Source organism: Haliotis cracherodii, unplaced genomic scaffold, assembly GCF_022045235.1.
Source record: "Haliotis cracherodii isolate W230 unplaced genomic scaffold, xgHalCrac1.p SCAF_1, whole genome shotgun sequence".
Classification (NCBI taxonomy): Eukaryota; Metazoa; Mollusca; class Gastropoda; order Lepetellida; family Haliotidae; genus Haliotis; species Haliotis cracherodii.
This window is the reverse complement of record NW_027266264.1, coordinates 3012659-3035890: the sequence shown is the minus strand read 5'-3', so window position 1 is coordinate 3035890 and position 23232 is coordinate 3012659. Positions and strand designations below refer to the sequence as shown.

Here is a 23232-nt window from a genome sequence, read left to right as displayed (position 1 = left end):
TAGTATATTAATATTATGCATGCACAGACCTGTACATGAAGATTATAATCGAACGACACATGCACATAATCTAAGATTACCATGCATTCGAAAGAAGAATCGGTCCTACTTTTATCGATCAGGTCAACAATCTGTTGAGAAATCAAGCACGTGTTTAATATTGATAAAGTTGCGGCGCTACGAGCACCAGGAACGTTGCTGTAATCAAGTTTTCCTGCATTGTCGATCAGTTGGTCATATGGGGAAACGCGTAACGATACAGTCCCCACTTCCTAGTATTGTAGCGGCATTCACAGGTATACTACATGTGATCACCCAGGTGTTGTAGCGGCATTCACAGGTGTACTACATGTGATCACCCAGGTGTTGTAGCGGCATTCACAGGTGTACTACATGTGATCACCCAGGTGTTGTAGCGGCATTCAAAGGTATACTACATGTGATCACCCAGGTGTTGAAGGAGCATGTCTCAGGTGAACTACATGTGATCACCCAGTGGTTGAAGGAGCCTGTCTCAGGTATACTGCATGTGATCAACCAGTCGTTGAAGGAGCCTGTCTCGGGTGAACTACGTGTGATCACCCAGTCGTTGAAGGAGCATGTCTCAGGTATACTGCATGTGATCAACCAGGTGTTGAAGCAGCCTGTCTCAGGTATACTACATGTGATCACCCAGGTGTTGAAGGAGCATGTCTCAGGTATACTACATATGGTTAGCTGTGTGTATCTTCAAGCCGGTCCTCTGTGGACATTGTGAGTATAACTCGAACTGCTTTACTCGAACTACTTTACTCGACATATCGTCAACGACGTTACTTTTAGGCCCTGGCACAAATCATATCGGTAATTTTGTTTCATATCAAAACTCCGCTAGTCTCGAGCTACCGACAGTTCGAAATTGTTCGATTTTCCCCGACTTCGAGTTCTGATTTTAATATTACTGTTTTCGTATTATCACATGAAAATTAAAACGATATATTGATATTTTCGTACACATACGTAAGTGAGTACAACTGTGTATGCGTGACCCACCAGGAGAAAGGGGACCAAATGGGTGCTAAGATACAATTGTGCCATGCCGTCATAAAGACGTTTGACGTCCACTTCTTCTGTAAAGATAGCCATGTGTGACGTCATTAGCTCCATAATAAATATCAAATATGGCTTGTATTTTTGCGTTCGTTAGATGATGGGTTTTTTTAAAATACAATGAAAAGTGCAAATGTGATTTTTCACGTAAAGCTCCCTTATCTCAGGGTTGGTCACATACTTTCTTTATGTAGAAAGTCAATGATATGTAAAGCGTTTGAGCAACTCATGAAAAAGAATACAACTTGTTCAACGTGAAGGTGTGTGCTCCTATGTGGAATTGTGTAATGGTGATGGTGGTGCAGTTGTCTCCGGTGTCACGAGTAGCGGGAATCCTGTGATTGTCGGAGGTTCCAATCCGAGAAACGCTGTGAATATACTTCAGAACCATTCATTTTGCTCGTAGGCTTCACCCTGGGTTGTTTTTGTTTGTTGTTTAACGCCACACTAATAATTCAAGCTATATGACTCCGGTCTGTAAATAATCGAGTCTGGACCACACAATCCAGTAATTAATATCATGAGCATCTATCCACGCAATTGGGATCGATGACAGGCATCAACCAAGTCAGCGAGCTTGACCACCCGATCCCGTTAGTCGCCTCTTACGACATGCATGGTCGCCTTTTACGCAAGGTTGGGTTGCTGAAGACCTATTCTACCCCGGATCTTCACGGGTCTCACCAAGGAAGTAAAGCTGATACATGTCTTATAGTTCAACAAGTTGGTAAACGTATAACTTCGGGTTGGCCAAGTAACGGCCCATTCATTTCGCAGTTATGTTTCCTTCTACGCCCAATGTTCAAGGAATTAAACCAACTTCCTTCACTCTCCCATAATGAACGTTATCACATGTGTGCTCATGACGATAATGTCAACATCGCTATGTAATTCAGGTAGTAATCAAACATGTGACGTTCTGGACACCTTGTTGGGATCTTACCAGAAGAATATGCACCCTCGCTGTGACACACCTGTGGAGATACACCTTGGCCTGGCACTCAGACAAGTTGTCAGTCTGGTAGGTTTCGACTTCAAGGAACAATGTGTACCCAATATCTAAGTTACGTTTGTTTAACGCCAAGACTCAGCAATATTCCAGCTATATGACGGCGGTCTGTAAATAATCGAGGCTAGACCAGACACTCAAGTTAAGAGCATCGACCCACGCAATTAAGATACAATGACATGCGTGAGCCAGACCACCCGATCCCGTTTGTCGCCTCTTAGGACAAGCATAGTCGCTTGTTACGGCAAGCATGGGTTGATGAAGACCCAATCTGATACAGATTGTCACGGGTAAACGGTTACGGCTGTGATCTTGTTACGGCATTGATCTTGAGGTTATGTGGTGTGATGTCCTGTTTTATGTTTAATGGTCACTGTTTCCGGTTCCCTTTTGCAACATGTTGAACATGGAATCAGTCACAGTTAATCAGTCATATGTAATTGTATTAGCTATATCCATTTTCAGAATGTCAGTTTGGCCTGTCAGTGTTTGTTTGTTTGTTGTTTAACGCCGCACTCCAGCTATATGACAGCGGTCTGTAAATACTCGAGTCTGGACCAGACAATTCAGTGATAGACATCATGAGCATCGATCCACGCAATTGGGATCGATGACATGCCTGACCACCCGATCCATTTAGTCGCCTTTTACGGCAAGCATGGGTTGGCCTGTCAGTTAACATTACAATGAGGATACCGCATATATATCTATTACAGGCTGAAACGAGGCAGATTTTGACAAGCAACGTTTGGATACGTCTAGTAAGTAGTATCTGTTTATTACAACTAACGTTATGATACGGGTAGCAACGTTTGTATAGGTTAGTGATTAGTAGCTGTTTATAACAAGTAATGTTTGGATACGTCTTGTGATATTTCTTCATTTCAGCCAAGCATCGTTTGGATAAACGATTAGTATCTGTTTATTACAAGCAACGTTTGGATAAACGATTAGTATCTGTTTATTACAAGCAACGTTTGGATAAACGATTAGTATCTGATTATTACAAGCAACGTTTGAATACATTTTGTGTTAGTGTCTGTTTATAACAAGCAACGTTTGGATACGGCTAGTAATTAATATCTGTTTATTACAAGCAACGTTTGTATACGGCTAGTAATTAATATACGTTTATTACAAGCAACGTTTGTATACGGCTAGTGATTAATATCTGTTTATTACAAGCAACGTCTGTATACGGCTAGTGATTAATATCTGTTTATTAAAGCAACGTTTGGGTACGGCTAGTGATTAATATCTGTATATTACAAGCAACGTTTGCACACAATACACAAAAGTATATTATTTTCAAACCATGTTTAAAATTATGAAAAGAGGTTTACATTTTACCAAAATCACTTTGAAATCCAGACACTTATTACAGATTCTCACAGAGGGTTTAACCATTTTTACGTGGTAGCAGGTGGTCTTGTCTACATCGCACAGGCCACAAGTCAGGTGACGTTAGCAACGTTGTTCGCGAAGAGTAGTTGGATAGGTGACCGTTTTCGTCAACTTCACTCCTAAAAGGGCCTCAGGCTAAAGTCCTGGCCTACACTGAAGCGCATTTAGCACATTTAGCACACGTAGCACACGCTGTACATGTATCTTTAGGTAAGTGGTACATGTATCTTTAGGTAAGTGGTACATGTATCTTTAGGTAAGTGGTACATGTATCTTTAGGTAAGTGGTACATGTATCTTTAGGTAAGTGACTTTGATCGAACGATGCCTCTGTTGAACCAGACCGCCTCCGTGGTCTAGTGGTAGAGCGTCCGCCCGGAGAGCGGAAGGTCCGGGGTTCGATCCCCGACCGCGTCATACCAAAAGACGTTAAAAGATGGAACTTGTTGTTACCCTGTCTGGCGCTCGGCATTAAGGGGTTAAAACAAGGACTAGTCGGCTCGGAGTCAGCATACTGTGTCTGAGTGTTAAACTGCGACATCGTATCTCAGTGAGCTTGCACTATAAATCGGCATCAGTCCGGACTAGTACAAGCAGCCACACAAACACACACACACGTACATGCACGTCGCTATATAAGTGCAATAATCTTGGACGCGACGTTAAACCCCATTTCACCTCACCTCACCTCACCTCTGTTGCACCAGCAGAATGTGGGTAGCCGGTAGGTTAAGATGTTAATGTGTCTGTTAACCTTCTTGCTCCTCAAAGACAGCTTGGGGTTTAATACTCCCCATGGAGTTGAGAATGCAAATTTTGTGCACACTAATCCATTGACCTGGGTGATGATAATGTAAAGCGCCTGAATGCTGAGAGAGAGAGAGAATAATGTTTATTGTAGTGTCACATGTTATATACACTTCATACTAAAACACGTACACAAATAATAAGATATAACATCCGACTAGGTATGGCCTACGAGACACTTAGGCATAAAAACAAATTATAACGTCATGATCTGGATAAGGTAAATTAAGACATATACTAACACCATGTTTAAAGTTAAGATTGGGTTATACACACGCACACGCACACGCACACGCACACGCACACGCACACGCACACACACACGCCAAATTACTTATAGAGTCACGCACATATGTACTTGATCAAAGTATTACCATTGAAATATTTTGTAAGTTTTATTTAAAATTTGCATTGATAAAGAGGCAAGTTTTGATAGAAAAATATATTCCACGCTGATGTTTCCGTAATAACGAGATATGTGTGACATTGATCTGTTGATTATTCCGATTAGTTACTAAATACATACGTATTATCCCTGGGATGAAAGTCCTTTCGATGTACAAGTTTATCTCACATGCAATACCATACGTGTATAGTACACGTTTCTTAACATGGTAAGTGAAATGTCACATAGTCTCTCCTGGTCAGGGGGCACGGGTGGCCCAGTCGTCTAAGGCGAAGCGATTCGCTGTGCAGAGTTGCGTCCCCTGGACACGCCAGAAACCAATGATTGTGGGTTCGAATCCCGGTTCACCCCGATTATGTTTCTAGGTTTGTCAGCACCATACTCGTGCTCGTGGGTTTCACCGAAGTGTTAAACGTCCGAGACCTGCATCACTTCGGGCTTTCCTCCCACATTAAGCTGGCACGCCGTGATATAACTGGAATAATGTTAAAAGCGGCGTTAAACCTAACTCACTCACTCTCCTGGTCACGTGTCCTGTGCCACCGAGACCACCATATCCCGGGAATTCTAGTTTTAAATGTTTTAAAAATTCGATATCTGAAAGACGATAAGCGTGATTTCACATATCAACCTTAAGGACGTTTTGTGAGATTAAAGTGTTTACTTCGCTTTATCAGTGGGCAGAGGCGGTCACTCAGCATTTATGAAAACAAACACTTCTTAGAAACAGGATAAACGCACCAGGTTGGAGGAAAACAAGTGCGTAGTTCACTTCAACAGTTCTTCTGTATTTAGATAAAACTGTCAATTAAATATATGGCAGAGGAAACGTCCGCTTTGGCTACACGCTTTCCAAAAAGGAAAGTGCACAATGTACATATTCGGACATATACTGAACCAAATTAAAAACTTCACACTCCTAAAATTTTAAGATTTTGACCAGTTATCATTGTGGGCCCTTATTGTGTATTTAAACAGTAATGGCCACGTATTGTCTTCAGATAACACCCGTTTTTGTGCAGGTGAATCGATCAAAATCATGTGCACAGACCTATAGTTTTCACGTGCAACTGGTCACGTGGCCATAGTACCGCACGTGTTTCAGACATACTTGTTAGCAGTCATTAACAAAAAAAGAAAAACACAAGAAAACAAAAGTCTTTACGGCCATTTGTCATGCCACGCCTTTCAAATGTGCAACTTGAACGTGCCATCGGCATGTTGCAGATGGGAACGTCCGTAGCTGAAGTCGCAAGGACGATGGGTTGTAGTCGACGGACTGTTTATGATTTACAGACCCGTCTACAGCAAACGGGTACCACCGCTGATCGCTCTCGGCCAGGTCGACAACGTTTGACGTCACATGCAGACAATCGTCAGATTGTCTTACGTCACCTCAGTAACCGATTTTTGACGGCTACATCAACCAGAAGTGAACTGTTTAGGGGTAGACTGAGTGCGCAAACTGTTCGAAACCGTCTGAAAACTGCTCACCTTCAAGCACGACGGCCATACTGCGGGCCGATTCTGACTCAATTACACAGACGTCAACGTCAATTGTGGGCACAGCGACACTTACGATTGACTCAGAGGAATTGGAATCAAGTCGTCTTCAGTGATCAATCCCGATTTAATCTTCGATTTGCTGATGGTAGGGCGAGGGTGTGGAGGCTCCGTCATGAACGTTACGCCCAGTGTTGTGTATTGGATGTTGACAGATTTAGAGGCGGAAGTGTCATGTTGTGGGGTGCTTTCTGTGGCAATGCACGTTCCTGGCTTTTTGTCATCCGTGGCAACCTCAACGCTGCTGCTTACCGCGACCAGGTACTGGCACCAGAACTTCTGCCTTTTATGGCAGCACATGGACCCGGTTTGATCTTCCAACACGACAATGCCAGACCCCACACAGCAATTGTGACAAGGAATTTCCTTCAGAATGCGGGAGTCAACGTCATGGACTGGCCGTCAAGGTCTCCCGACCTCAATCCCATTGAACACGTCTGGGAAGCTCTTGGCAGAAGTCTGCGCACTCTCCAGAACCAACCACAGAATTTGCAAGATCTTGGCACCATTTTGCAGCAACAGTGGCGTCGTCTTCCCAATCATGTGTTCACAAGCATCACAAGGTCCATGCGGAGGCGTTGTGTGGCAGTTGTCAACGCACATGGTGGCCATACACGCTACTGAACTTGTGTGCCATCAGATTCTCGTGCTTGGGACTTATGATTTAAACTGTTGATGTTATTACCGAATACCGTAGGTGCTCGGAACAAATTATGGTTACCACCGTTAATTAAAATCCGTCTTTGGACATTACTGATTAAAAATTACCTTCTCTGATACATTTGTCCGTTGTATGTCATATATGGGATTACTTTTAAAAATATGAAGTTTTTAATTTGACTCAGTATATTTACTTTCATGCATGTATAGTTGTACATTTAAAATATAAAATGAGGTCAGAGAATGTAGATTTATTCTCTTACTGACAGTCGATGTATGGCTGAAATAATGCCGATATGATGTTAAAGTTTAACTCACTCTTGCTGATAATGATTGTATTGCACGTTGAAAATATATACTCAAAAAAGAAACGCATAACGGATATTTTTGGCCATAAAAGCAAAATTAGCGGACCAAGAGGTGCAAAATTAAGAGGTTTAATGTGTTATAGTGTCAGTGAGAAATTTCCCGGATCACAATGATCACAACAAGGACATGCAAACCATTAGTCGGGAAACACGTACGATTCCGAAAAAACGCACCCAGAGCATTAACAAAATGACCATGGAGCTGCACTTAATGCACGTGCAGCAGCACTATGAACGGTCGCAGTTCAACAACATGCCAAGATTAACAGAAGTGCAAAGAAACAACGTCATAGGCCGCTTGCAGGCACTGGAATCCCGATCAGCTGTAGCCAGGGTTTTTAATGTAGCGCCCAAGCACCATCACAAGGCCATGGGATCGGTTTCAACAGCATGGGTCAACACGTGATCGGCCAAGGTCGGGACGATTAAGAGTTACCAACCCCGACCAAGATCGCTACATCCTACTGAACTACCTACATGAAAGGACGACCACAGCCACCTCAACTGCATCCCAAATACCCGGACTGCGCAGAATCTCCGACCACACCGTACGAAACTGTTTTAGAGGAGCAGGTCTCCGAGCAAGACGTCCTTGTGGGCGGCTATCTCTCATCATGGCATGACAGGTTTGGTCCATATCCAGGGCAGTCTTACGGCTCAACGATACATCAACGAAATTCTCCTACCACACGTCCTCCAAATTGCAGCCAACGGCAACGGCGTATTCCAGCAGGACAACGCTCGACCGCATAGAGCTCGGATCATAAGAGCCTGTCTACATAACAACAACGTTGATGTTCTCCTCTGGCCCTCCAGATCCCCGGATTTGAACCCGATAGAGCACCTGTGAGATGAATTGGATAGACGGCTACGCCAACGTTAACCACAACCCCAGACATTGCAACAGTTGGCTTTTGCGTTGCAGGCCGAGTGGGCTACCATTCCCCAGGATGTGATTCGCATATACATCTCTTCCATGGGCAGGAGATGCCAGGCCGCTATCGATTCCAACAGGGGACATATACTTTTCCTATGTACCGATAACTGAGATGACTACAATCACCAAGTGTTCTCTCCACAACATTTTGGCTCAATACCTTGTACGGTTCCTCGTAAAAATGTATTTTCCCACCTCACACAGATCTGGCTTTGAGTTCCTTTTTTGAAGAGTATACATGAAAACTCTCTCTGTCTATGTTTACCATAACGGTCTTTAGAAAGGGGGCATTGAAGATTACCGTTGGTGAAGAATGTTTGACATGAAAATTGATTCATCTGAATCTCTGACGATTATATCAACTTTTTATTCTCTGCCCTCAGAATTGGACAGACTGTCGACTGGCGTGGAATGTGACCGACATGAAGGGGACGGCGATTGTTCACGTTCCGTTCCACCGTATTTGGACCCCAGACGTGACTCTGTATGACGAGTAAGTTGCATGTCATGTGGTTGTAGTTATTCGGTGATGTCCCTGACGTCTCGCCATCATCATACTCTACAAACTTCCACGGCACATTCAGGTGTAACAAGTAGTCCGCTTTTAGATGTACACATATGTTTTTTCTTGAATAATGTCTATATATGTTAATGAATAATGTTATTCACGAAAATGACCATGTCATTCTTTCAGTGGCTACGTATCTGATAGACAAAACCCTTTCCATAACACATCTCAACAAAAAGCTATTGTACGATTCAGGCTGTATCATGACCATGTGTTCATGGATCAGGGGCGGTCGGGTATCTAGTGGTTAAAGCTTTCGCTCGTCACGCCGAAGACCCGGGTTCGAATCCCGACATGGGTACAATGTGTGAAGCCCATTTCTGGGGTCCCCCGCCGTGATATTGCTGGAATATTGCTAAAAGCGGCGTAAAACCAAACTCACTCACTCACTCATGGATCAAAAACAAATTGTGATGATACAAAGGGGTAAAAAACATGTTTTTAATAGCGGATTTAAAAAGATGTAATTTCTGTATATTCACGTGAGAGTATTTTGTTTTAGTATTAATTGTACGAGTACTTTAGACCATGTGGCCCATAATACTGAATAAACTTTCTGTCTGACTCGTCATGTCATCACCATGTTCTGTAGATGTGTTTTCTCATTACTCCAGCACTTCCTTTGGAAACAACATAGCCATGTCGGAGAGGAAGTTCCATAAGCTAGCCGTGACCAGTGATGGTATGGTGTCACAGAAGTTCCCCACCGTCCTCAGCAGCATCTGCCAGGTCGACGCCACCTACTTCCCCTTTGACAAGCAGGACTGCCCCCTGCAGTTTGGCTTGTGGGTATATGATGACTCCGTGGTTGTTCTGAACAGCGACATGGATGGTGACACAACCTCTTACCAAGAGAATGCTGAATGGGACCTGACTGGGATTGGCGCAATGAAGAGGCCTTATTCATTAAATGGTTTAAACTACAGTACCGTCACATACACTGTGTCCATTCAAAGACGACCAGCCTTTTTCATGGTCACGTTCTTCTTCCCCTGTTTCCTGATCTGTAGTATGTCGATCCTTGGGTTCTTCCTCCCACCAGCTTCAGGAGAGAAGGTCGGACTGCAGGTCACCCTGCTGCTGTCTCTCACAGTGTTCCAGTTCCTCACACTCGACACGCTGCCACCAAACTCCAAACCATTGCCACTCATGTGTAAGTCTATTGGATTTTAATGTGGAATGACTCTTCTTTACTCTGCTGCTAAATTGTGTCGTACATAAATTAAAGTACAGTAAACTACGGTTATAACGAACTCAAACGACCACTAATTTGAGTTCGTAATAACCGTATTTCGTTATAAACATATATGCAACAAATGATCAGGACTAAAAAAAAAGTTCGTTATATCGATCAGTTCGTTATAAGCGTGTTCGTTATAAGCGTGGTTTATTGTATTAACACATGATACCGCTATTGGGTACTGTTTTGACCTGGGGCGGTCGGGTAGCCTAGTGGTTAAAGCGTTCGCTCGTCACGCCGAAGACCGTGATATTGCTGGAATATTGCTAATATTGCTAAAAGCGGCATAAAACAAAACTCACTCACTGTTTTGACCTTATTAGGCACATCAGCATGAAAAGGCATCGGTAAACGACCTCTTTAACTTCGGTTTAACCTTAGTGGATGTTACTAGACTTAAAGTAGGAGATGCGTCACCGACGGGATTCGAACAACGATCTCATTTGCGATATTTCGTGAAATTATCTTTCGTCTTTGAGACGATACATACATGTCGATTTATCAACATGTGTGTGTAAAATTTCGTAACTGCTTGTTCTGTATTTTTACTTCAACATGTTTAATAAAAGTGTTGACTCGCTCAGACTCTCAAACAAGATTGAGATGATTAGAAAAGCTAGGCAAATACGTTTAAAACCCTTCTTGAAAACCTTATGCCTTGAGATGAGCGAAGAGATGACATTGCTGGTATATTGATAACTGCTGCAAAAAACACTCACTCACTCACAGGGCAAGGGATGAAAAAAGACACTTTACTCACATATTAACCTTTTCAGTGAGCGCTTTGAAGTTTTATATTTCAATTTTTCAGGCATTTATCTCGTGCTCATCATGCTGCTGGCGAGTGCATCATGCGTGCTGGCTGTGGTGGTTCTCAGGGTTCATATGAAGGGCGAGCAGGGCTGGAAGGTTCCGTCTCTAGCACGGTCACTTCTCATCAACAAGCTTGGCCGCCTACTACGGGTGAAACGGCCACACATTCTCAGAGAACATGCAAATGTATGTACCTCATGATATGAATCATGGAATCTGTGTCCATAGCCATGTTTGATTACCTTTCAAAGTGCCTGATTTAAGTATCTCTTAAACATTACAACATTCAGTAAAACTTTCAAAACGTTCTGTGGTACACATGTGGATACATTTCCAAATTTGACGCATCAGTGATCAAAATAATGCCTGATGTAAATCATTGGTGGGGCAGGTTCGCCTCACGTTTTGGCGAACACCTGGTATCATCACTATTTGATTGTGATTCATAAACACTTGTTCGTAATATAATCGGAATAGTTGACTCTGCTTTCAACGGAGATTTCTTATGAATATGGAAAGGGTTTTATCGCTTCACTCATATGGTAACATGATCGTGGAATGTATCTGTGGAGTTGTGTATCTTAGAACAGGGCTACTTCTTGTAGTTTTACAGTAAGTATATAGCACTTCGTAATACATACATTCTCTATCAGTAGGGGTATAGACGAGATCTATTTTTCCCCTTGAACGATGAGGGTTGCAGACTGATATTTGTGTTCCTGCTATATTATTGACCAAATACTATAAATTATTTTTTCAGAGTACATATCGTTAAATGATTTAGAATATTTAACCGTTGACAGAATGTGGCTGATATACTTTTGTTTTACCAGGGTATCCTAGATAAAGATAACCAAGCTGCAAGTGTCAGAGAGTCATCCCTGCCCCACACCTCTGAAGCAGCATCTTCAACAACATCATCTACAGAGTTCGGGGCCGTCTTGACTTCATTTGAAAATATCTCAAAGAGTCTGAATCATCTGCTCAAACATCTCAATGATGAGAAGGAAGCACATGATTCGATGGAATACCAGGACTGGCTTACCATCGCATTCACCCTGGACCGACTGTTCCTCATCCTGTATGCGGCCCTGTCTGTCATCACCTTCCTCATCTTCCTGATTCAACTCTCAACATGATTCCATTGGAGTCGGACGGACAGTTTATAGCTCCATGGCCAATAACACAGTTTGTTGTGTTTTTCATGGCCTTATGGTCAATAGTACCGTTTTGGTGATTTTCATGGCCGTACGGTCAATAACACAGTTTGTTGTGTTTCTCATGGCCTTATGGTCAATAGTACTATTTATTGTGATTTTCATTGCCTTATGGTCAATAACACAGTTTGTTGTGTTTTTCATGGCCTTATGGTCAATAGTACTATTTATTGTGATTTTCATGGCCTTATGGTCAATAGTACAGTTCATTGTGTTTTTCATGGCCTTATGGTCAATAGTACTATTTATTGTGATTTTCATGGCCTTATGGTCAATAGTACCGTTTGTTGTGATTTTCATGGCCGTACGGTCAATAACACAGTTTGTTGTGTTTTTCATGGCCTTATGGTCAATAGTACTATTTATTGTGATTTCCATGGCCTTATGGTTAATAACACAGTTTGTTGTGTTTTTCATGGCCTTATGGTCAATAGTACTATTTATTGTGATTTTCATGGCCTTATGGTCAATAGTACAGTTCATTGTGTTTTTCATGGCCTTATGGTCAATAGTACAGTTGATTGTGTTTTTCATGACCTTATGGTCAATAGTATAGTTCATTGTGTTTTTCATGGCCTTACGGTCAATAGTACAGTTTATTGTGTTTTTCATGGCCTTATGGTCAATAGTACAGTTTATTGTGTTTTTCATGGCCTTACGGTCAATAGTACAGTTCATTGTATTTTTCATGGCCTTATGGTCAAAAGAGCAGTTTATTGTGTTTTTCATGGCCTTATCGTCAATAGAATAGTTTATTGTGTTTTCATGGCCTCGCGATCAATAAGACATGACACCTTTTTACGGATAACAACTTCTTTTATTCTTTATAACGACATTTCATGGCTACTTCTTGCCCCTTCATCAGGTGAATACTGAGTAAGTGTAAGAGTACATGTATATATACGTGATGATATGTTTACACATATCTAAACACCTATCAAAGATTTTATGGTCAATATCACAGTTTATTGTGCTTTACGTGGCCTTATGGTCAGTTGCACGTTGTGTTTGTCGTGGTCGTATTGTTGACAGTACAGTTTGTGTTTGGTTTCAAGGTTAACACATGTCGCATTAGACTGTCACTAACGCGTGATGTCACAGTGAAAGTGCATAGATCATTGACTACAATTACAGGTAAATGTTAAATGTATAATGTCATGCCATTATCAATTCACTATCAGTTATGGATAAAAAGTTCATTTTATCTTAGGGTATTTTATGGTATGTTTCACAACCAAAATTGGCATTTGAATAAAGGGAATTATTGGTATTTGTTCTCAGGTACAATTTACCAATATCATAGACCTTTCATTTTAGTGAAATAAAACACTGATATTGCCCTCGCTATTTATATAATTGTGAGTGAGTTGGGTTTAACACCGCTTTTAACAGTGTTCCAGTTATATCACGGCGTGTCAGCTTAATGTGGGAGGAAAAGCCGAAGTGATGCAGGTCTCGGACGTTTACCACTTCGGTGAAACCCACGAGCACGGGTATGGTGCTGACAAACCTAGAAACATAATCGGGGTGAACCGGGATTCGAACCCACAATCATAGGTTTCTGACGTGCCCAAGGGACGCAACTCTGCACAGCCTTGGACGACTGGGCCACCCGTGCCCCCTTATTTATAATATGGACTGGAGACGCAAACTGTCACATAAGAGTGTTATGGGTTCCTGAAATTTTCATCGGATGGATATGGTTATTATTTCCACTACCAGCTCCGTGGGGCCGAGAAGCAGAAGGTCCGGGTTCGATCCCAAGTCGCACCCCACCCAAATATGTCACAGAATGGTGGTCCCTGGAGCTCGGTATTGAAGGCTCGGAGTCAGTATCCATGTGACGCTGTTTCAGTGGGCTGGCACAATAAAACCGGTACACGTCCGAACTTTTGCAAGCAGGTAGCGGATGGGGAAGCCTTGTGCTTAAAGTGTTCGCTCGTCACGGCAAAGACCCGTGTTTGATTCCCCCACATGGGTGCAATTCATGAAGGTCCCCCGCCGTGACTGCTGGAATATTGCTAAAAGAAGCGTAAAACCACACTAAGGAGCCACACACACATACAAACACACACAAACGCACACAAACACACACACACACACACACACACACACACACAGAGGATTAGGCTATATGATTGTTGCAAATGAGGTATGTCTTGGTTCAAGAAGACCCAACTAGTTGTACGAACACCAATCTTGGCTGAAGATGACTCAACTAGATGTACGAACACCAATCTTGGCTGAAGATGACTCAACTAGTTGTACGAACGCCAATCTTGGCTGAAGATGACTCAACTAGTTGTACGAACACCAATCTTGGTTCAAGAAGACCCAACTAGATGTACGAACACCAATCTTGGCTGAAGATGACTCAACTAGTTGTACGAACACCAATCTTGGTTCAAGAAGACCCAACTAGTTGTACGAACGCCAATCTTGGCTGAAGATGACTCAACTAGTTGTACGAACACCAATCTTGGTTCAAGAAGACCCAACTAGATGTACGAACACCAATCTTGGCTGAAGATGACTCAACTAGTTGTACGAACACCAATCTTGGTTCAAGAAGACCCAACTAGTTGTACGAACACCAATCTTGGCTGAAGATGACTCAACTAGTTGTACGAACACCAATCTTGGTTCAAGAAGACCCAACTAGATGTACGAACACCAATCTTGGCTGAAGATGACTCAACTAGTTGTACGAACACCAATCTTGGTTCAAGAAGACCCAACTAGTTGTACGAACACCAATCTTGGCTGAAGATGACTCAACTAGTTGTGCGAACACCAATCTTGGTTCAAGAAGACCCAACTAGTTGTACGAACACCAATCTTGGCTGAAGATGATTCAACTAGTTGTACGAACACCAATCTTGGTTCAAGAAGACCCAACTAGATGGACGAACACCAACCTTGATTCAAGAAGACCCAACTAGTTGTACGAACACCAATCTTGGTTCAAGAAGACCCAACTAGATGTACGAACATCAATCTTTGTTCAAGAAGACCCAACTAGATGTACGAACACCAATATTGGTTCCCCGGACGGGACTCAAACCAAAAATGTACGATAATCTGTTCTTTACTAAGAAAGTGTTATCCCAAATATAACATTTGTCACATTTGACCAATCTAAATAGCATTATGTGTTCATAGCTTTCGGCAATGGAAGCCATGCCAATTTACACTTGTCAGAGGGGAACACAAAGTTTGTGATCTAGACTACCAGTTGTCGAACTTCAATTTTTGTGGAAGCCTCAGTGGCTGAGTGGGTTAGGTCGCTGACTCTGTGTGGCGGTTTGGGTTCGAATCACGGACGGGACACAACAATTATATTTGATTACTTTACTTTATTATATCTAATTATTTGTTGATACTTAATTGTTTATAATTTATGGGTCTTCTTATTATAGTTACTTTATAGTTTTACTATATTGTTACACTTTATTGTTTCTACTTTAAAGTTTTTAATAGTTATATTTTAACCCATCACCACGCAAATAACTCCAATCATGACGATTCAGCAAGGTGGCAACGCATTCTATGCAACAAAACACGTTTCGCAAATTGTTACACATGCAAATGTTGTTGTGAACTGCGTGGATTGGATGTCATTCACATTCCATATGAAGAGATCGGGACTCAAGACATTACACTGTATGGCGAGTACGTGTAAAGATGAAACACAACGAATGAATCAAGTATCCAAATGTCTGCTATACACATTAGTTAGGTTAGGTGTTGGTCGGGAGACGACAACTACTCATGGGTCAGACCAAAGGCTACCTGTGCATATGAGTTCGTAAATACCGCCATTCCAGTCGCCCACAAAGAATGCTTGAACCTACCCTTGTTTGTCTGTTTGCATAATTAGTACGCCTACCATCTTGTTTCCAGCCTCACGCCCCACCCACATCTCCCCGCCACTCCATCTCCCCGTCTCAAAAGCCGCACCCAGTCCGGACAATGTATCCAAGCATGCGCTGAAGATGGAACTGCAGCCATTTTGGAAATCCCTCCATGACGTCGGTGTTGCCTTCCAACGACAGCCAAATCAAACGTTTCATTTTCTCGACGTACTCTTTGACAGCGATCTCATCTGAATTAACTTGCACTCTTCGTCTCTGCAGTTGCTTTACATGGAAAGCAAATATATCTATAGGATGTTCATGCTTAAATATTTTTCAGAGAACTATTACTTTCCAGGGCCCGTTTGCACAAACGATCCTAGCGCTAAGATGATCGTAATCCCCATATTTTAACATAGGCTTACGATAGTCTTAGCGCTCCATATCGACAGCAGACCAACACACGCGAGTTTTACAAAAATAGCTGAAACAACAACCACCTCCTCTGCTGATGAAGCATAAGCATCAATACCCCCAGGGTACGGAGACATCGTGGAATCCTTCAAGAAGATCGCAGACAAATTGGACCAACTCCAAACAGGAGGAGAATCCTTTTCTTGAATCAGCTGAGTACAAGGACTAGTTGACAACCGCTTTTACCCTGGACTAGACTATACCTCATCCTGTATATTACGTTGTCAGTTGTAGTCGTTCTTGGCACTGTGATTGGCCTGCACAGAGAATGTAGGTTAAAAACAAAGCCAAACACTCATTGAACTGTCATTATAAACACTTTTTCCTTTTTTTCTTTATTTCAGAAATCTTTTTCAGAAATAACAAACAACGTGATGTCTTTATACCCTATTTCAAATATGGAGCCTACGGTTTTTTTAAAAATCTGTTAACCTAGTTAGTAATAATAGAGAAAATGTTGGCATTACCAGTGAAGTAGAGAAAATTACCCGTTGTCACATGAGCGAGTCTGAGGGTGTGGCAACCGCTATATAGCTATGCAGCAAATAATACGTTTATAAACGACGAAATAGTGCAGTAAATATCACAAAATAAACCATTTAAGAAGTAAGATATTCGGACAGGGCTGTCTTTATGCAGTTGCATCATAGATGCATCAAATAGGCTCAACGAGTCAACGTTATTTCTGAGATAAAGGTTGGATCCTGACAAAGGAGTGCAGTATGGAGTAGGAATAATCAGATCATATTGATATGTACACGTGCGAAATAGAGGCCGAGATACAGTTCAGCTGGTTGCGATTTCGGCAGCGTTGCACTGATTGTCTCATTAGTTTTAACAAAGCTAAAAGTAAGTTGTCTCCCTTTTATTGTAAATTCTGTCGTTTAGGGCTACAAAACTATCCTGCTGTATCACAAATATGCGGGTTGTAGTGACAAGTTGAACAAATGTACGGACCATCGATTCACATGCCCATAATTCAACAATGCTATTAAATCACGCTTTACTTAATTATATATAAAAAATCGGTGCAAGAGAATAACCATCCTAGATTTTCTGCCGAAACAGATTCCACTTGGCGTAATGGGCAAATAGCTGTGGAAATTATATGAATGGACCACTGAAAATCAGTGATGACACCGGGTGTTCGTGAAGAGGGCTGTACTCTTGTCATCGATACCCGTTATTGTAGACTTCAATGTGATTTGTGGCAGTAGAATACATTTACGGTTCTGCAAGTACCAAAATCAGCTTCGATGTATGTTTGAGATGATGTATCATCTGTGCTGCTGCTACACGTGTATGTAGAATAGACACGCGTATGGACACCATCTGATAGCACAACAGCCACAACCTCACTACTGCTTGTATCAAACTTGTATTAGTTGGCCTTCGCCGGAAGTATTCGCGTCTTGGATGTCCTCCATAATCCTGTACATGACCGAGCGATCTCCTTGTTTCGGGGGCAGCGGAGAGGCAGTCTGGCGGCTGGAGCGGAAAAACACAGACATATATGGAAATATGTCGTAGTTAATTTTGACGAAGATTTTTGTTTTGTTTTTGTAACTGTACCATGTAATTGTATACTTGTATACCTTCTTCTGCAGATGAGGACGACTGCCAACACGCCTACAGCAACTGCCGCTCCACATACGCCAGCAACCACGGGGACAGGAGTGTGACCTTGAAAAACACGGAATACAAAGGAAGTGGTATATGGAGATAGTTTGCGGCCTTTGGCAACAAACAAACGCAATTTTGATTGTGTGAGTGTTGATTAAATATTTGTTTACGAAGTCCAATGGACGTTTTATGTCATTTCGTTTCAATCGAGACCTATTCACATGAAAAATACTACAAATATCGACAGTGGGTATAGCTGTACGTCTCTTTCAACACTATTCAAGCAATATCACGATGGGTAACACCAGAAATGGGCTTCACACATGGTATCAATGTGAGGAATCGAACCAAGGTCTTCGGCGTGACGTACGGACGCTTTTACAGCTCGACTACCTCAATGATATCGACAATAGTCCTGCAGAGAAATGAATATTTTACCCCAACCCAGAATAAGGGGATATATTTTTTTTATTGCTGGATTTGTTTAATGGTGTATTCTAGATTATGCAACTAACTGATGACACACTGTCATCTATAATAATTTGGTCCTAAATAAGCAAGATAACTGGCAAAATGGCTGCCGAAATATTATAAAAATCAACAAATACGTGATTCTTTTAGGATTACTGATTATTCTGAGCTTTCAAAGGTGAATATTGGTTCAAGGATTTCTTCACATACATACAGCCAGTTTAGGTTTCTTCCTCATCATCAATAACACGGTTAGTGAGTGGGTTGAAGCATACACAGGCACAGAATACTGTACAAGGTAACTGGGCGCGACTGTAACCCCATCGATTTGTCTTTTGACGGTGTATTATCACTGCCACATGTGCGCTTGACAAGTTTCAACATATATTGTTTTGCTAGGGTAACACTTTCAGGTACAGTAACTGATAGTAGGTGTTTTGATGTAATTTCTTTATGGAAATCAAACTTGGTTGGAACCATCGCACACTTGTTTGATGTGCCCGCTTCACGTTTTCCAAGAAGGCTTCATCTGTTGGCGTTAAAGCTGAGAGCTTGGGAATTTGAGAACAGCCTCTTCCAGTTTTGGTAGCGCAAACTTGTAAGCGAACTTCTGTGACAGATGTGCAGTTTGGTTCGCCATGAATTGAGCTGCTTGTAAAGGGATTACGAGTAAATCTGCTGTAGGATCTCCAAGCCGTGAGAGAGAGTGACCATCTTTTCAGTGAGTGAGTGAGTATTATTTTACGCCGCTTTTAGCAATATTCCAGCAATATCACGGCAAGGGACACCAGAAATGGGTTTCACGCATTGTACCCATGTTGGGAATCGAACCCTCGAACCTTTAAGACATTCCTTTACCAATCTCAAAACATGATGCTGTTGTATCACAACCTCTCAATTAATGTGCTGCAAGTAGGCCTAGAACTATAGGTTCATTTTTGGAAACAGAAGCTCCAATATCCATGAATACCTGTACCTTGATATTCTGCAAGTAGTAGAAATGTAACAGCAGGAGGAATACGTCAGTATCATCTGACAGAACAGTCACTGGAAGGAGTCCATCTGCTGCTACTTTAAATTGCCTGTTGGACAATTAGGTTGTCAGCTTCTCATTGCGTTGTGGCAATGTCATGTCTGCTGGATATGATACCATTACACACTTAACGTGGGACATTATTCTCTAAGGTAATGACTAGTTTGTGTTCTTTGACTGTGAGGACAACCTTCTGGGGAGGTAATATTGTTGATACCTTCACGTGATGAACTCCACTGCTGGCATTTGTTGTTCGTCCCTGCCTTGTGACATCCTGTACTCCTTGTAACGGTCAAATTCCAAGTACACATCTCCAACTTTCAATTTTGATGTAATGTTAGCTTTGATACCTAGCAACAAATCTAAGACTCTTCCCCATGCTGGCCTGCGAACGGCCCACATTAATGCTGATCCATCAATAATGAAGGCTGTTGTCTGGTGATCTTTATGACGCGAAGATACTGGTACTTGTAAAATACGTTTCATGGTGGACTTTGCCTTGCATACTCTCATTTCTCCAGCGTCGCTGAACATGGAAGTGGCAACTGGTGCATATTCATGAGGAAAGACATGTTTATGTCAACATCACAAGAAACTTATGTCGAAAAACTCTATTTGATCTACTTAAAATGCTTTTTGGCTGTACCCATTGTAACAATCGTTTTGGGAATTGTTTCATGAAAGCTGTTTGGCCATCCACTCTCAAAGCTTTCCATCTTCTTTGTTCCAATAGATACTGCATCGTGAACATTAACTGCAGAAGAAGAAACCCTACTGGAAACGATGTTCATAAGATCTTCTGGTAAGTTTCTGGCTTCATTGGATCAATTAGAAGTTGCAGATGCTGCCGAATGTTCTCCCTGTCCTTGGCATCCGAGTCTATTCTTGATTTGTTTTTTCTTTGTGTTTATCCTGTCGTATTTCCACATTGAGTTGAAACTCTATAAAACATCTTCCTCTAAATGTGTGCAAATCTGGAGACATAATGCCAACATCACTCCAGATACCGTGTCAGTAGCCAGGTATGTGTCTCATGACATGGTCACCTGCAAGAAAGTGTTCTTGGATTTTGATGGACACAGAATGGACCTAAGATAGAACAGACCATACCTGGCAAAATGTATATGTCCATCAGCAAAGACGTATGGCATCACTTGTTTAACTGCTTCAAGGTACCTTCCCTCTCTGCCCTCAGATACATCAACATAATCAAAACAGACTTGATATGAGAACGTCAACCCATAGCTTTGTGATCTTGCTTTCTGAGAGAGTTTGCAGTTTAAGCTGAGGTTGACTGCCACTGCTGATACTACCAAGCACATTTCTCAAAATCTCTTCTGCCACCATGCGAAGAGCTCTTACTTTCTGTAGAAAGTTCTAGCCGGGCAGCATCTTTGGCACACCAGCAAACACCTCTATTTGCCATGAGTGATCCAACTGATCCCACAAAACACATCAGTAAGTGCATGCCTCCTAGTGGTAGAACAACATTGGAGAATATATGTGGATACACCCACATCACATGAAGGGCAACTCTGTAAAGTTGCTGATCACAGGTGAAAACTGTGATCTATTGAACTGTCATTTGAGTCAGACGCTGAGCACCAACTACGGAATTAAGTCATTATAGTATCAGGGTGTGATGGAGTCATGTCTGTAAGTGGTTGGTATGTAGCAGATGTGCTTGCTTTCAAGGTTCCACCCTTCACTCGACATTGAATTCTGGGCATTGGTCTGTTGTAACTGCATCCTTTAGGAAGAGAAATCCTTCTCCTCAGCTTCATTTGATGACACAACACGTTGGCATAATACCTCCACAAGTAGGGGTGACTTCAGTCCAGCAATTTCAGGCATTGGTGTCTTCTCGAGATCATGATAGCGAGTAAATGACAGGCCCATAGCCATTGGGCACTGGCATATCTTCCTTCCTAATTCGTGTGATCAGAGCTTTGTTGTCAGATTATTATTATTATTATTATTATTGGTTTTTTTTAATAATTTTATTTCAGCATGCAGTGTGAATGTATCTTATTATGTACCTTTATTTCATTGATTATCCTATGAAAATCCACAAGCATCCCAGTTTACACTGAATAAAATAATAAATGTATGTATACTGAAAAAACACTGATTTGGGGGTTTTCATAGACATGTTGTCTGTTGCCTATTGTTTTGATTAATTAGATTTCCAAATGAAACTATTTCATTAAGAATAACATATTCTAATGTCGAAGGCAAAACAATAGTGACATGCATCAAAAGAAGTCGGATATTCCATACAATTAGAAGAGAAGAGATAGTTTCATGTCTTAACGACCATCTTGGCGGCCATCTCGGCGGCCATCTCGAATATTTGAAAATGCCCAAAGATGACTGATTGTCATCAGTCGGATTCATAACCTCGAATGTGTACATAAACAAATCTTTATCCCCCAGTTCTAGGTTTCTGTCCTCTCTGCCGGACTATATGTTCATTAGCCGGGTACCTGTGGTAAGTGGACTTGAACAATTCCCAGCAACACCGCAGTCCAGTTGTTGGCTACAGTTAGAACATGGAAGGTCACACCTTTTCCCGTCACATCCTGCTTATAAAAGGACAGTTTATTACTGAATATGTTAACGGTTATGTGTGCGTCATTATACACTTACTTCTATACGAATGTTACGTTTAAATTTAATTCATCACTAAACACGCCATATCGAATCACTGATCACTGACGTCCACTGTCCGAACGTAAAATAATTTCCTAAATAGCTTGTCTGTTTTTTTCTGAAGCATTCAGACTATCCATGATGGACTTCGTGGGTTCATCTCGATTCTTTGTAACAGCAGTGTGTTAGCTGCCCCAAGTGTCTTTCTAGTGGAGCAGTTTAATTTATAATTAGATGAGGCTGAATCGACATGCTTTGCATACCTTGGGAACAGTTGTACCCAATCCAGCCGTCCTCACACCCTGAGACACATCCTCCATCGGATTTGTCACAAGAAGCCCCGCCTCTACAATGGCCGCATGCTTCCTCGCAGTTGACACCAAAATATGCAACTGTACACTCTGAAACATAAACAAAGTATCCCATTACACACATATAACATACTTATATTCTACACCAAATAGTTGATCTCTCGACTTCATAATATGTCCCTGCTTGAGTCCAACTCCTCAGTGTAACACTGTTTGTTTGTTTGTTTGTTTGTTTGTTTGTTTAACACCGAACTCAGCAATATTCCAGCTATGTGACTGCGGTCGGTAATTAATTGAGTCTGGACCAGACAATCCAGTCATTGACATCATGAGCATCGATCTACCCAATCGGAACACGATGGCAAGCATCAACCAAGTCAACGAGCCTGACCACCCGATCGCGGAAGTCGGCTCTTAAAACAAGTACAGTCGCCTCTTACGGCAAGCAGGGGTTGCTGAAGACCTGTTCTGCGAACCCGGATCTTCACGGGAATACACTGTAACACGGTGTCAATACTCATATTTTAGTCACACCATATATAATATATGTGTACGTGAGATTTTCGATTGTTGCTCAGCCAGTTTTGTCAATTGACTTTTAACGTTTCATGTAATACGTTTGATAAATTATATAAAAAGACACTTATAAGTGAGCAACTGGATGAATAATAAAACAGATCAATACTAGCAACAGAATTAGTATGTAAGCCAATCACATTGTTCACTAGTGTAAA

At 41.8% G+C, this 23232-nt stretch overlaps 2 protein-coding genes across 2 annotated transcripts in view; one reads left to right on the top strand and one right to left on the bottom strand.

Moving 5' to 3' along the window:
- The first annotated feature begins 689 nt into the window (after nucleotides 1–689).
- Nucleotides 690–12002, top strand: LOC139458894 (neuronal acetylcholine receptor subunit beta-3-like). Its single transcript, XM_071240333.1, has 7 exons — nucleotides 690–753; nucleotides 1986–2110; nucleotides 2815–2859; nucleotides 8626–8735; nucleotides 9425–9963; nucleotides 10862–11049; nucleotides 11697–12002. Exons 1-7 carry the CDS (start codon nucleotides 690–692, stop codon nucleotides 12000–12002), a joined length of 1377 nt encoding a protein of 458 aa, XP_071096434.1.
- A 5437-nt stretch (nucleotides 12003–17439) lies between these two features.
- LOC139443644 (multiple epidermal growth factor-like domains protein 10) overlaps nucleotides 17440–23232 on the bottom strand; it is a 33704-nt gene continuing 27911 nt past the window's right edge. Inside the window, exons 27-30 of the mRNA XM_071224620.1 lie at nucleotides 22451–22588; nucleotides 22022–22120; nucleotides 18004–18091; nucleotides 17440–17896 (exon numbers count right to left, since the gene is read on the bottom strand). Coding sequence (XP_071080721.1) covers nucleotides 17779–17896; nucleotides 18004–18091; nucleotides 22022–22120; nucleotides 22451–22588 — 443 coding nt within the window. The 3' untranslated portion in view covers nucleotides 17440–17778. The remainder of the gene's footprint in view (nucleotides 17897–18003; nucleotides 18092–22021; nucleotides 22121–22450; nucleotides 22589–23232) is intronic.